The sequence below is a fragment of the Simochromis diagramma genome, unplaced genomic scaffold (assembly GCF_900408965.1).
Source record: "Simochromis diagramma unplaced genomic scaffold, fSimDia1.1 OVJJ01000131.1, whole genome shotgun sequence".
Lineage (NCBI taxonomy): Eukaryota > Metazoa > Chordata > Actinopteri > Cichliformes > Cichlidae > Simochromis > Simochromis diagramma.
This window is the reverse complement of record NW_024387200.1, coordinates 628705-644853: the sequence shown is the minus strand read 5'-3', so window position 1 is coordinate 644853 and position 16149 is coordinate 628705. Positions and strand designations below refer to the sequence as shown.

The 16149-nt window shown below is 39.8% G+C and overlaps 2 protein-coding genes and 1 pseudogene across 2 annotated transcripts; 2 read left to right on the top strand and 1 right to left on the bottom strand.

Annotated features, from left to right (window-relative positions):
- The first annotated feature begins 749 nt into the window (after positions 1-749).
- LOC120745435 (natterin-3-like) lies at positions 750-3153 on the top strand. Its single transcript, XM_040050283.1, has 3 exons — positions 750-815; positions 1091-1169; positions 1835-3153. Exons 1-3 carry the CDS (start codon positions 810-812, stop codon positions 2926-2928), a joined length of 1179 nt encoding a protein of 392 aa, XP_039906217.1. The 5' UTR covers positions 750-809; the 3' UTR covers positions 2929-3153.
- A 2516-nt stretch (positions 3154-5669) lies between these two features.
- Positions 5670-8701, bottom strand: LOC120745888 (annotated as a pseudogene).
- A 2902-nt stretch (positions 8702-11603) lies between these two features.
- Positions 11604-13621, top strand: LOC120745886 (natterin-3-like). Its single transcript, XM_040051098.1, has 2 exons — positions 11604-11835; positions 12125-13621. The coding sequence occupies exons 1-2, from the start codon at positions 11742-11744 to the stop codon at positions 13249-13251; spliced, it is 1221 nt and encodes a 406-aa protein (XP_039907032.1). The 5' UTR covers positions 11604-11741; the 3' UTR covers positions 13252-13621.
- The last annotated feature ends 2528 nt before the right edge of the window (positions 13622-16149 follow it).

Below are 16149 nucleotides of genomic sequence, written 5' to 3'. Positions count from 1 at the left end.
ATTAATGGTAGATGATGTAGATTTTAGACCAGGATTTGCAATTATCAAGTTGTTTTTACTTACTTCAATTTCACAAGGCAACAATGCACAAATGTAATTGCAAAAAGCATACTGTGTGAAATATTACAAGTGGTGGTTAATGAGGAAGGAAGGAAGCAACCTCCACTTTAAAAATGTAAATAGTCATCATGTATGTCAAAAATGTGAACACTCACTGGGAAAGGTAGTCTAAGGAGCTCGAAAAGAAAAGTGTCTGGCTTGAAGCTTCTTCAGTTCTAAGGTCAAATGGTGGAGAGTCCCAAGAAGAACCCCTGTTGATCCTCTACCTAATCACACGAGACAAGGTGTGAAAACGGGTGTAGGTTACAATCAGCTAAGGTTTCAGGTGAACCCGCTGTGAAACCTAGCTCCACCCTATCATGTGATTTCCTGAGGTCAAAAGGTCTAAATGTGAGTGGGCATCCTTCTTGGGGGACGCTCCTGTAGGGCTTAAATCTGGGACTCTCCACCATTTGACCTTAGAGCTGAAGAAGCTTCTCGGATGAGAGCTGAAACGTCTTGAACCAACTTAAAGAAGTCCAGGCGCTTTTCTTTCCAAGCTCCTTAGACTACGATGACCTGAATGACTGAGAACCTTCACAGACATATTGGGAAAGTTAATAAATGCAACGTGACACAAGCACAAACACACTGTAACATGTTATTGATCTCTGCTTTCACCCACCTGTTGATTGGTCAGAGTCCAAAATAAAATATTCGTCTGCAGTCAGACACGCGTCAGACCTAGAAAGACTTAGCAACTTACACTTATGATGGTGAGTAACTTTTTACTTCACAGTAAATGTTTAAACAGGTTTTGAAATTGTAATTAATCTAAATATAAAACTGCAAAACAAGCAGACTGTTCACTTATTGCTGAAGATAATTTAACATTTGATTTCTAAGGAATTTTCGTTTTCAGATTTTACCATATGTTTGAGTTTCATGTTTCTTGTGCAGCCTCTGCGTTTAGGGTAACAGTGGTGGTCAGCTGTTTAATGGCTGCAATATAAACTGTTTGCAATAAAACAGCTTTTCCTTTTTATTAAAGCTGTCATTGCTGTTGCTGCTGGCTCTGTCCCCAGCCAGTCCTCAGGGCACTGTGAAGAAGCACTCAGAGGACAGAAATGGTAAAATGTAACTGGCATTATGAATTTGCAAAAGTGTCCTCAAAAGTCCTTTTGTGAAAATAAACAAGTGAGATTCACTTTTTTATACTAGCTCTAAAACTACTTAGAGATGAAATGCTCAGATAAACCCACTGTACACTATGTGCTCAGGAGCAATAAGCACTAATCAAACAGCTAAAGACCAGGATTCGTCAGTCTAAAGGCTGCAACACACCGAGCACTACAAAATTGTCCTTGGATCATCAATTTACCTTGAGGCACTGGAATTGTTTATCTCTTGCTTAAATCTGAATTAACCCATTTAGAAATATCAGGAAATAACGTGGGGTCCAGTTCATATTTTAATTTTTAATTATTATTATTTATTTATTTATTTTTTACCAAGATTTGGCTTAAACCTGGTTTTAAAACCATTTTAAAAAAGGAAAAATGGCTTCCAGCTTTTGGGAACATGATTGGAAATATTATGTCCAGTACGGTCTGACAGTCATAAGAAATTCTGAAATAAAAGGGAAATTTAACATGAATTTGAACTACTAGGAGAAAATATCATAGTCAAGTTAAAATTGTGTCAACCTTATGAAAAGAGCAGTTTCTGAAGTTTCATCTTTTCACACTTGCATATGATTATTTTTTTAAAAAGGTTTTTGTTTTCTTTCGTACAGTGACCTCTCTGAACCCAGATCTGGAGGACAGAGCTCGTGAAATGACTGACATCTCAGTTAACACATCAGTATATCAACATCTTTTGTTTCCAGCCAAGATGAAACAGAAAAGGCAGGCGTTTGATAATAAGGGCAACGTGAAATGGCAGACCTGGAATGGTTCCCTCCCTGATGGAGCAGTGCTAATTTACAACACATATGTGGGACGTAGTGACTATGTCTGTAAACATGGATGCCATGCTGGCTTCTACAGCCATAGCTTGGGAGATTTCTGCCACTATCCCTATGGCGACAAAGAGCATCGTACGGGCTCATTTGATATCCTTGTGAACGAAGATGACTTTGAGATCGTGGAGTGGAAGAAAGGTTCCTATGGTTCAGTGCCCGAACATGCAGTTAGAACATGTTCTAGTGATGAGGTTTATGTTGGAAAAAACGAGTATGGTCTAGGTAAAGTGCATCGTAGACACACTGCATTTTTTCTACCTTGGAGAGGTAAAGAATATTGGTACAAGTACTATGAGGTGCTGACCATTAATAAAGATATTGACAGTGAGATCATCTCTGATGTCAGATATAAAACTAACAACGCTAAAATCATCGAGTATCCTCCAGAGACCATGCGCACCTCTTCCAGTATTAACAATGGATGCAATCCAGTGACAAAAACAGTAACTCTTTCAAAGTCAGTTAGAGATGAGAAAAGGTGGGACATTCGCGCTTCTGTCTCGGTTGGTGTCACTAAGACTTTTACTGCAGGAGTCCCTACCGTAGCATCCGGAAGCATTCAGGTTAGCGGTCAATTTACATTTGACTATTCAAATGGGGCAACTCATGGAGAAGAGCTCATCCACACTGTTGAAGTACAGGTCTCCGTCCCACCAAACCACTCCTGCAAAGTCAAAATGCTGGCTTATAAGTATGATGTAAACATCCCTTTTACTGCTCTCCTCACCCGAACCTACAGGAACACAGCAATGAAACGATCACACATCTCAGGGACATACTACAGCATCCAGACGGGAGAGGTCCGTGCTGTGGTAGAAAGATGTGAATACCTAACCTCTGCACAGCCATGCCCACAAAAGACATAATAACTCAGTTGGTCTTGTTTTAATCAATTTTAAATCATGCTTTTTATTTGTTTTTGTTTCTAATGTCTCTGTAAAGCACTTTGAATCACCTTGTTGTTGAATTGTGCTATATAAATAAACTTGCCTTGCCTTGTAATCATGTGTATATACAAGTTAAGTTGTAAAGTAAAACTTAATATTCCCCCCAAAAATAAAAATGGTAAATGGCCTGTATTTATATAGCGCTTTACTAGTCCCTAAGGACCCTAAAGCGCTTTACATATCCAGTCATCCACACACTGGTGATGGCAAGCTACATTGTAGCCACAGCTGCCCTGGGGCGCACTGACAGAGGCAAGGCTGCCGGACACTGGTGCCACTGGGCCCTCTGACCACCACCAGTAGACAACGGGTGAAGTATCTTGCCCAAGGACACAACGACCGAGACTGTCCAAGCCGGGGCTCGAACCGGCAACCTTCCGATTACAAGGTGAACTCCCAACTCTTGAGCCACGATCGCCCACGATAAAAATGTATCAAATGTTCTGTTTGTTATTGCAGTATTTAACTTTGTTGCCTCACAGCAAGAAGGTCCTGGGTTCAAATCCACCATCTGCCCGAGGCCTTGCAGTGTGGATTCCCGCAGTGTCTGCATGTGTTCTCACTGGGTCCCCTGGCTTCTTCTCACAGTCCAAAGACAAGCAGTTACTGGGGTTATGTTTACTGGAGATCCTAAATTGCCCACAGGTGTAAATGTGAGTGTGAATGGGTGTCTGTCTCTGTGTGTTAGCCCGGCAACAGAATGCCAGCCTGTCCATTGTGCACCCCACCTCTCGCCCTATGGCAGCTCGGGTAGGCTCCAGCTTCCCTGTGATCCTGAACTCGATAAGTAGAAGAAGATTCAATTCAATTCAATTCAATTTTATTTATATAGCGCCAAATCACAACAAAAGTCGCCTCAAGGCGCTTCATAGATACAGACAAAAACCCAACAATCATATGACCCCCTATGAGCAAGCACTTTGGCGACAGTGGGAAGGAAAAACTGTCTTTTAACAGGAAGAAACCTCCAGCAGAACCAGGCTCAGGGAGGGGCGGGGCCATCTGCTGCGACCGGTTGGGGTGAGAGAAGGAAGAAAGGATAAAAGACATGCTGTGGAAGAGACAGAGATTAATAACAGATATGATTCAATGAGAGGTCTATTAACACATAATGAGTGAGAAAGGTGACTGGAAAGGAAAAACTCAATGCATCATGGGAATCCCCGGCAGCCTACGTCTATTGCAGCATAACTAAGGGAGGATTCAGGGTCACCTGGTCCAGCCCTAACTATATGCTTTAGCAAAAAGGAAAGTTTGAAGCCTAATCTTGAAAGTAGAGATAGTGTCTGTCTCTGAAGCTGGTTCCACAGAAGAGGGAAGAAGATGTACAAATAACCCCAACCGGTCGCAGCAGATGCCTCTTCTGGAGGTTTCTTCCTGTTAAATAGGAGTTTTTCCATTCCATCTCACTGTCACCAAAGTAAAAAAGGAAAGACCATCTCTGAATTGAGGAGGGGGCCTAAGGGTACATCGTTCGCCATCTTACAATGCTGTGATTGCAGCCATTCCCCAACTGTATGTGAATGGTACTCATGGCCATTAATCAGTGGTCTTTGATCAGTGGGTTTTGGTCAGTGGTTGTTGATCAATGGTCATGAGAATTTGCATATTTAAGATTAAGGAACTGACCTCCCTGCCCATTGTTCCTTCAGTGGGCTGGTTTCAGTCATTATGCAAATGTACTGTTTATAAGATTGGGGAAACCTGCAGTCAGCTGAGACTGAAGAAGTCACTTGGATGAGTGACAAAACATTTCTCCCACAAAACACTACGTCCAGATGAACAGAATCAACTTTATGGAGTGATACCAAAGTGCTTGCTTAAAGGGAATATGTAATTGTCAGGGTTTTCTCTATTGTATTATTTTAGGGTTTTACCTTACAATATAAATCACATTGAGGTAACAGTTGTTTTGAATTGAGGCTGTATAAAAACAAATTGAATTGAATTGAATTAAATAGCTGGACTGATGTTTGAACGCATACAAATTGGCAACTTTGCTCTACCTGCTTAGTTTTTATGAATCTATAAGAATAATTATGATGATAATTTTTTTCTTTGCTGGACTGTAGTATTTGATATCTTATTCAAGGAATTGTGACCCTCTTAAATCAGACTAAAAATAAAACTTCCTACCTTCCTTCCAAGATAATGTGATAAAGTAAAGGAAGAGCCACACTCTCCTTATCTCTGCCCATGTGCTCACTAATAATAAATAATTACATGCTGACTTACCAAGAATAAACTTTTTAGTGGTGTGATCACTACATCAGTTTTTAATTCTTCACAAAAATTGTGAAAACAGTTCTTGTACCTGGCTTTCTTGTTGGGTGTTTTCAGTCAATCCAGCAGATGGCACTGAAACCTCATTAACTGCTCACCACAGCCTTTTTTTATAATGAAAAAAAGGCTAGTTTACTACTAGATTTACTAGTTTAGACACAGTTTTATTGAAACTGACATTTTAAGGTCAGTTAAGTTGACATTCAGCAACACTTTCATTTTCATCTAATGCATATAATCATAATTAAATGCTAAAAATAACAGTGTATACTTGTATCCATTTTCTGTTTAATACCTTCTTCTACTGTAAACAGCTAAAATAATTTCATACAAATTCAACAAAAAGAGGAGTTTGATGGCTAAAATCACATTAGACATCACCAGACATCAGACTGAGGTTTGTTGATTTTATGGACAAGGCTTAGATCCACCTGAATGCCGTTATATTTACCAGTGATGGATGTTATTCGGATGTTCCCATTACCGTAAGTGCGCCTGAGGCATCCTGTGAATGGGATGTCAACTTTGTATTTGTACCGGAGCATATTAATGACACAGGACTGGTTTGGTGGCACAGTGACCTCCACAGATACAGTATCAGTGACGCTCTCTGTCACAGTTGTTCCTTGGATGAATGCAAAGGACACCTCAGTGCTTATGTGAATTTCTTTTTTGAAAAGGATAGGGATACCAGTTTTAATGCTTGTACTAACAGTAACTGAAACAGAAGAATAGGTGTCCCACCTGTGCTCCACCTGACTCGTCTTTGAGATGGAACTTGTTTTCACTACTGGGTGACATTCATAGTTGCTGATGGTTGCTTCATGCATGACCTCAGGAGGACATTGGAGAATTTTAGTGTTGTCAATGTTGTACCTGACATCGTCAACCTGTTGGCTGACTATATTTTCATTTGTGGTCAGGACCTTGTAGGATTTGTAAGTATATACTTTACCCTTCCAGGGCAGGTAGAAGGCCTTTTCTTTAGTGGACACCTTCCCAAGAAGTCCATGTTTGTTCATTCCTACATATATTTGCTCCCCTGGACAGGTCGAGAATTCTTGGACACCTTACCACATGAATTATCCTTCCACTACAGGATCTCAAAGTTGTCTCTGTTGACCAGTAACTCAAAGGGAAATCCTCTGTGAAATTGTTTTTCCGAGCAAAGAAACAATAAGTACCCTATTTGGAGGTATAAAAGCCTGTGTCACACTTATATTTGCAGACATAATCAGTGCAATGAAAATATCTGTTGTGAATTGAGACAGCAGGGTTGGGAATAGTAAGTTTAAAGGTGATCCACTCCAGGTTGGAGTCAATGGTAGTCTTAAAGGAAGAAGAATGAACTGGCTTCCTCTGTCTGAACTTAGTAACACTAACAAGAGGCTGGTCTGTTAGCATCAATCTGTTAGCCGATTTCCCAGGACCCCCAGTTGCATCTGAATTCACCAGTGAATAAAAAGAAAGAAAAAGAGAAAGACAAAAACATCGAGCTTCTGGCTTGGTTTTATCATTCTGGTAATATATTCAAGTTTTCTGATTACTCTTTCATCTTTATTAATAGACTGGATGTTTTTCTATTTCTGTGGTCTTATTTCAGACATAAAATCTTGAACATATAAGATTTTTATTATAAATCCTATAATCCTTTTAAAAAGGTTTTAATGTGATATATTTTGGTCTATAAGACATTTCCTTTTTCAGACATTTAAGGAATGGAATTTAAAATGAAATGAACAGTAGTTGTTGTTGTTTACCATTTCTCTGCTCTATGGCATTATCACTGTAATTAAAGAGAGTTCTCCAGTACACCTTGTGTCACTTTGAGTTTGATTGATGGCTTTGACCTTTGACCTCGGGACTTTCCCACCTGTCACGTGACCGGAAGTGTGTCTTTGATCCTGGACTTTCCAACTAACCTGAAGCATGCAAGACGCGTGATCGCAACACAGCGACATGTTAGAACATCCGTCACAGATGTGCAAAGAAATGTTTATGTTCATTCTGAGAGGGAAGGTGGAGCTTGGAGGAGGCAACATTAAATTGGGACCTGACAAGACTGGTGTTGCTCTGCTTGGTTCCTGATTCTGCCTAGACTGCTTTATCTTTCCATCCTGGAGAAAGAGAAGTTCAAAGAAATCATTAAAAGCCCAAAATAAGACATTTACATCTGTGATGTCAACTTGACTAAGTGACTAGGGATGGGTATTGATAAGATTTCCACGATTCCGATTCCATTTTCGATTCTGTTTAACGATTCGATTCTTTATCGATTCTTAAAAAAGGAGAACACTAAGGTCGATTAGCTAAGAACTTTGTTTTATATCTTCTCTTTGAACAAGATAGAAATTTAGGAGTAACATGGCCTTACAAACCCAACAGTGAGATCTTAAGAGATCCAGCCTACGGCTCTTCGATGGGGTGTCACAGGGTAAATGTAAAATAATAAAATAAATATTCTTCTGTAGCAATAACAAAGTATAACATAAATTATTCTGTAGCAATTACACAAGAATATCCAGTAATGTCCCTGCCTACAATTACACACATTCACTTACCGAATATCGGGGGCATCTGCTGTGGCAAATGGGTTCAAGCCTTTTACCACAAACTTAGTCACTGCTCGGTGACATTCGTCTATCCTGGTCTGAAAGGAGACGCTACCGGTAGACTGCAGCGAAAACTGCCAGCATCTCTCTCATCATGGTCACCTAAACGCACAGTAATGGCAGGTTTTGTAATAAGGCAGATCGCGCTAACATAATATGCACTGTTAGTTGATTATTTACCTGCCGCATTAACGGGAGAGGACGTGCAAACGTTACCGCTGCTGCTGGGTTGAGATTCACGAGTCCGGAGTGGAATTAAAAACACGACATTCATTTTAAGGTTATCGCGTGTTTTATGAGCAAATGCTTTTGCATATTCGTAGTGTTTCCTCCCTTAAATGAAATATCTACTTTGCAAGTATTGCAAGTTGCCCTGTTGTCTTCCATTCTCGTAAAGTATGATCAAACTTTTGAGCATTTGAGCCGCTTAGGCACCGTGTTTCCTGCCGGGTAAATGACGCTCCGCAACGTGGTGACATCATTCGGGGCGACTGGAATCGATAAGGGAATCGTTTGCAAAAATGGCAAACAATTCCAAGGGATTGAAACAGTGGGAACCGGTTCTCAACAAGAACCGGGTTTCGATACCCATCCCTAATTGTGACCTAGTTTATTTAAACAAACCCAGTAAAAGCTCTGAACAGCAAAGCTTTGAAGACACTGAGTCAAGAGTCTGAACTGTCTCAAGATGGGGAATTCCCTTTGAAAGAGGAGCTAAACGTTTACAACCTGTTTTAAAAATGCGTAATGTTTATTAAAATTGACAGACAACACAATAAGCAGTGCTCACCTTCCATCTTCGGTCTGCTTTCGCTTGCTTCAACTGTCCTGTGACTTCCTTGTGATTAAGTATGTATGTACTTACTTTTCCTTTCCACTCCCTTGTAAGGAGGCCAGTGGGATAAAAATAGGATGTGAGGGAGTTCCCTGAAAATATTTTGCTGTTATATTTCTGAATGGGGGGAACAGTCTAAACACAGTCGTTATCAGGGTGTTGTTGTTCAGCTCCAGCCTTGAGACCACAGCTGGCGCCGAAGGGGTATCCATGTGAAGTGATGGTGTTTTTTACTTTAGTGCGAACAACTCATATGAATTTCAAAGCTGTTCTAACAGTCCGACACTGGTCTCTCAATCTCCCGTTGGAGAGCCGTGAGCTTCTCCATGATGTTATCAAACTTACGCTCCGTGATGTTGCCATTCTTGTGCGCAAAGAGCCGATTCTGAGAACTATATAGTAATGGTGATGCTATTTCCTGGAGAAATATCTGGTGAATTGATTGGACAGGTGGCAGAGAAGAGGCACAAAGAAGTTGTGGGAATAAAGAAAATATTTTACTGCTACATATAGCTTTCATCATTATCATTGCATTAAAAGTTCATTAAAAGCTACTGGCATTAGATTAAAACTTTTATTACAGGTGCGGCCATAATCATTTTATACACACATTGCAGGTTGTGCTCATCAAAGAGTTGATGCTCAGTCTATTTAAAGGTCTTAAGCTTCGTTTGGCTTGATGTCCTGACGATCTATGGTGTAAGTGACTCGGGGCAACAGAAGGTTAAAACGCATACACGCTTACAAACACAAATGATTTAAAAATTCCAGGCCAAAGGCTTTTTTTCTTCTAACTGCATTTGAGTTTGCCTAGTAACAGGTGACAGAAGAAGAGTCAAGAAGAGTACAAACCCTCAGGGACCATCTGGAATGTGAAATAAATTGCCATGTATGGAAGAATGTGATTGAAAGAGGAACTTCTTTCTCTGTTTTTAGCTTTTTAATTGACCATTTACTGTAACTGATGCATGTCATATTCATCAGTCACGCATGAAGGGGCGGAACCCTGATGAAATAAAAGCAGTCTGAAGGCTATTTTTGGGCGAAGATCTATGCTGATGTGTTGCAGTGTACATCTTCCCACGTGTGTGTTCAATAAAATCATTGTTTGACGGCCCTCTTCTGGGCCAGTGTTGTTTTGTTCTTATTCTCAATATTTAGAATTCGGGACAAAGAAAAATCCTCACGCTTTTGTTTCATTTGAATCATTTATGGTGACTTAAATGCAAAAGAACACCTCTACGACATTGTCGACTATGAAAACACATCTTATGTGTTATGTATATTAATGTGTAAATTAATAATTATGTTCTCTTTTTGTCCTGGTTACTTGGATGAAGAAGTCACACATTCGTGAAAAGGAAGTTTATCTTAATCTGACAACAATCCCCACAAAACCAGTAAATGGCTTGCATTTGTATAGCGCTTTTGTCACGGTCCTGGGTCATTTTGACCCAGCGTTTTCAGTTCTTAAATTCCTTTGTATTATGGTTTGTATTCTGATCCTTTTGTTATGCTTTGTTTATTAGTATTATTCTGTGTTTCAGTTATTCTTTGTGAGGGATTAGTTCTTAGGTTGTGTCTCTTGTTTAGTTTAGGTTCAGTTCAGTGTCAGGTCTGTGTCTGTTTCTTGTTTCCTGTTTTATTGTGAAAGGTTGTGCCTTGTGTCAGTGTGTCTAGCTTTGCTCCCTGTGTCTCCCTCCTGTTTTCCATTTTCTGATTACTCCCCTGTGTATATAAGCCCTGTGTTTTCCTGTGTTTCCTGTTGTGTTTTACCCTCAACCTGCTGTGTGTTTAGTCTCCTGCTCTGGTTTAGTGTTTCTTTCCCAGTGTTTCAGTCCTTAGTTCCTCTTTAAGTTTGACTTCCGTGTTGAATCCTGCATTTTGGGTCCACCACTCCTGCCTGCCTGCCACACAGCTAACCATGACACCCTATGGACCCCAAAGCGCTTTACACTACATTCAGTCATTCACCCATTCACACACACATTCACACAGTTTTCTTTGACCAGTTTATTGCTCAAAGTCAGTATCCAGACAGTGAAAGTGCACAGTCTGCTTTATGATTCAGCCATAAAGCAGCTATATAAACCTGGAGGTGTCCCGAGGTGGACTCACCGGAGAGCGACAGTAAGGGTGAGTGCTGATCAGCACATTCATGCTCAAATTTCAAATGACAATAATCTGACATATTCAGATGTTAATTTCCTTATGAAGTGGGATATTTCTTTTTATTTTATAAATGTGTTTAAAATAAAAACCTAATCAGATGTGGCAAGAGGAACTCTACTATTTTAATATATAGTGTGGTTTTAAGAAATGCTTTAATATTACCATTTTAAGGCAATAAGTCATCAAATGTAAAGTTATTTTATACGCTATATGTGTGTTCATAACTTCCACCTGACCTATAATGGAAATAATAACATGATAATATATATTTATATTTATTAATTTATATATTTATAATAATATAGATTTATAATGCTTTAAATTTGTATTTGTTTTGTTTCACTGATGCATACTACTGTCATAAATACTGTCTCTTTTGGGTCGGTGGGATGGGGGGAAATGTAGAATAAATAGACCCAATACACCCAAAAATGTAACATAGAAGATAAACTACATATAAAGCGTTATTGTGGTGGCAAAGATGTTTATTTCTTCTATATTTTGGGGGTTTTCAGTGAAAATGGAGTTCACTATGTTGGATTCTAACCTTTCAGAGTAAAGTCAAAAATAAACTGCTGTAAATTTAGTTCTTTGTCGTTTAAGGTGTTTGACACTGGTGAAGATAAAAATTGTAATAACTGAAACTAGCTGAAAGAAAGAAATAATATTTGAAACTGTAAAATATTACGCCAGAAAATATTTGAGCTAATTTGTCATTTGGATAGCTGGATTGGTGGAATAATATATTCTGATGTTAAAGATTTAGTTTGTAAAAAGATCTCATAACTTAGAGGTATAAGTGTTTTTGTGTTTTTGTGTTTCACCTTCAGATGAAGCTGTCTGTCTTGTTGCTCTCGGCCCTGCTGGCTCTGTCCTCAGCCAGTCTGCAGGACATTGTGAAGAAGAGCATACAACTCAGAAAAGGTAAGCATATCATACGTTTTATGACATATTGTATAGAGATATGGATAACAGCTTTGTGTTACACCCATAGTAACACTTAAACTGAAGTAAACCTGAAGTGTGTTGCGTTCAACATCCAAAGATCCCCCACAAAAATGTAGTTTCTGAATATTTTGCATATTTTGTAGCTAGAATAAAAGAAAGGAAAAACAACCTTAATTCAGGATCATTCAAGTGTTAAGAGGTTAAAAAGAGATTAAAGCTTGTTGCCTGAATTGTTGTTGATGTGTTTAACACTTATCTCTTCTGTTTTATGGCATTTTTTCTTTTCTTTGTCTCTCTTATATAGTGTCCTTATTGAAACCAGAGCTGGAGGGCCGGGTCCCTGAACCAACTGGTAACAGAAAGGTGTTGGGTCCTCTAAATCCTGCTGATCTGGAGCAGCAACAGGATCTGCCTTCCTCCTTCCTCTTTGGCGATAATGTCAACCTGCAGTGGCTGACCTGGGATGGATCTCTGCCCAATGGAGCCGTTTCCATCTACAACGGCTATACCGAGCGTATTGACTATGTCTGCAAGTACAAGTGTGAGGCTGGCTTTTATAACCCTAACCTGGGACCTTACTGCCGCTACCCCTATGGTGACCGTGAGTATTACGCCCCTGAGTTTGAGATCCTGGCTAACAAGGACAACTTTGAATTCCTGGAATGGAAGGAAGGCTCCTACGGTTCACTGCCACAACATTCAGTGAGGACGTGTGCAGGAGTTGACATCTACGTTGGAAAGAACAAGTACGGTCTCGGGAAGGTTGTTCCTCAGTTTGAGGCCTTCTTCCTGCCCTGGGAAGGTGATGAGTACTGGTATAAGAACTACCAGGTCCTGGCCATCAACAGGGACGCCTACACCCAGCACATCTCTGATGTTAAGTACGGCATTGATGAGGTCACCATCTTCCAGTATCCTCCTGAGACCATGCGTATCTCTGGTATCACCAACAATGAGTGCCAGACAGTGGTGAAGACAGTCACCATCACAAAGACCTCAGAGGTGGAGACTACCTGGAACATCGGACGAGCCACGATGCTTGGTGTCACGGGCAGCATCACAGCCGAAATTCCCTTCATCGGCTCCGGGGGCATTGAGCTTGGTGCTGAGAAGACGCTGCAGTTCTCCAGGGGAACCACCGTAATCGAGACACTCAGCCACTCCGTGTCTGTGGAGCTCACAGTCCCACCAAACCACACCTGCAAAGTCCGCATGGAGGGACGCAAGATCAAAGCCGATATCCCCTACACGGCTCGCCTCAGCCGAACCTACCGCAACGGAGAAACCCAGTGGACCACCATCACCGGGACGTACGACGGAGTCCAGATCGGAGAAGTCCGGGCAGTGGTGGACCGCTGTGAACCTGTCATAGATGCCAAGCCTTGCCCCTAAAACCTGGGAGAAGACACACTAAATCATATTTTTCTGATCTTATCTGGTGATTGTGATAATGGAAGCAAATGATATGTCACAATAAAAAATACCACTCATGTCTTTGTTGGTAAATTTATAATATCTTTCATGTGCGCAAGTGTATGAGTTTATTCAAAAATAAAGCAATTTGGCACGTTTCACTCATTTTGTTAATTTAGCTCATTAAAATCAATCACCAGAATGTGCCAAAAAAAGGGTATCTGGGCAATTGAGGCCAGATATGTATCAAGCACGGTTTTCTATTTCTGCTATATCGTTTGTAAATTGGCACAATACTTTATCTGCTTTCAATAAAGACATATCCCTCTATTAACCCACAGCATAGCAAACATAGTACTATTTCAGATTCATTAGAAGGCATAAATTAATTTTTTTTAAACTAAAGTGAATTGAATGGTACTTCAACTATTTATTGTTAACATACTTTGATTATTATTATAAGCAGGCGTATATTTGAGTCCAATTTTTAAAATGATGCATTTGTTGCTTGCAGGTTTTTCTCCATTGTTTCAGTGGGGCTCATGTTGGTGTGGAAATATAAACCTTTAAAATGCTTAGGGAAAAGTTAAATCAGTCTAGAAAACAAACAAAAATCATTTAAGTAAACCAAGCTTGATGTACATAATTTCTAACGTCTCACCTTTGGTGCTTTAGATCCCAGTGTTTTAGAGTTCCCTGCACTGTCGCCTTAGAAAACTTCAGTTACAGCCATGATCTAACACAAAGAAGGTCTCTCTTTGATAATAATTTGACTTCTGACACACAGTTCTGATGTCATGCTACTCATTATCACAAAGCTGTAATTCAAACAGGTGAACCAAGACTACAGGTTGAGTTACACAATTGAAAAGTTTATCTTTATTTTCACTGTCAGAACTTGTGTTTTTAAAATGTTTCCTAAGTTCTAAAACATTCAAATTTCTCTTTTTGGAAGAGAATATTTACCCACAGCTTTCATCTGGTCTCACATAGCAACCCAAGGCAGCATCAGTATGGGTTTATAGGCATAATAACTCTGTGATAGGCCCTGGGGTATATATATTTTTTTCCCTTTATATTATTCAGTTCTTGGTTAAACTTTTATTCACAATTCACATTAGTATCATAGATATAAATGTGTTTTGGTAGAAGACTGAATAAGCGGAAAAGAGACATTAGTTCAGTCATTTTTTCAAGACAGCGACGCAAACTGATTTCAAACATGGGTAAGAAAATAATTTGTTGGTGTTGGACAACTACAGAAAAACTTTCTGGAAATGATGTGCTAACACATAGTAGAGTTTTTAAAAAGCGCTTTTAATTTGTTTTGTAGCACAATCCATTATCCAGTTTTGACAATGAATAAAATAATCATTTAATTTGAAACTGTAAATCACACTGAGAACATTTAGCCTCTATTGTGTGAAAATAAAATGGTGAGACAGAAAAACATCATCAGCTGTCTGACTGAATAACTGCTTGGCACGCTCACTGATATAGGCTGAATCTGAATAGCATAATATAAATGTTCTTTACAGACAGAGACTGAATGCTGAAGCAGCTGAAACTGGTGACTGTGCAGTTTAATCAGTGCAAATGACCTTTGCACAGCCTTGTTTGATACACAGTCCTCATTCAGACCTAAATAAATAAATTGATAATAACTTTCTGTCTGAAGGACGCACAGAGATGGCCCTGACATCAGCGATTTTCAATGATAGCACTGTGTGTGGAGAACAATGTCCGTGCTGAGCGGCTTCTTCTCCAGCTGAATCTTGGCAGCCAGCGACATTACGCAACAAGGCCCGTCTTAATCACTGACCCGCTATTACAGGAGATCTAATCAACTTGTTCTCTGTCCGAGCTTATCTGAACGTACAGGATCTTTTCATCAGCGGTGAGAGAGAGGCCACAGCACTTTGGACATCATGTGATTGAGTAGATACAGCACACTAAATCCAAGCAAATTTATTTATGAGGCACTTTTAACGATCTTATTAAATAAGAGCAAGGATCAATAAGGAGTCCTGTTATCATCAGGCACATGAGGACTTTTGTTTCCAACACTCGTGAGCTGCAGACTTTCAGGTCAAGGTCAAAGGCAGCCATCCATTCATCAGTCTTTAAGCTGACCTAAATTCTTTGCAAATTTAAGGAAAACCCTTAAATCTTGACTTCCACAGTGAAACTGTGGCTGGCATGTTTTGGGTTCTCACAGTGACTAAAAACCAATACAACAGATGAAAGTGCTCCTCATCTATAGGCCAAGAGGGGTTTGATGAGGAAGACAATGCTGTAAGCTAGGCTCCTCATACGTCTGTTGGAGTTTTGTACACTGACGTGATAAAAGCCTACATCAAACACCAAATAATAATAATAATAATAATAAATTTTATTTATGAGCGCCTTTCAAGTCACCCAAGGACACTTTACAATAGGATAAAACACTCAGTAAAACGATGGCAAAATAAGAACAATAAAACAAAAGCACAAGATAAAATTAACAAACAGTGGATTCACAGTGAATATGCAGATTTGAACAGATGAGTTTTGAGTTGGGATTTAAACTGTGGGAGAGAACCAATGTTTCTTATTTCTGGGGGCAGAGAGTTCCACAGCCTGGGAGCAGAGCAGCTGAAAGCTCTGCTTCCCATGGTGGTGAGGCAGAAGGAAGGTACAGCAAGCTGGATAGAAGAAGAAGATCGAAGTGAACGGGCAGAACAGGTAGTGGTTAACAGGTCACAAAGGTAAGGAGGAGCAAGGTTATGAATGGCCTTGAAGGTGAGCAGAAGAAGTTTGGAATATCTCAGTGTGTTGATGTTTTTCAAAAAAAAAAAATCAGTCCACAAACCCCCTCAGGAGCAGCTCTTTTTTTGT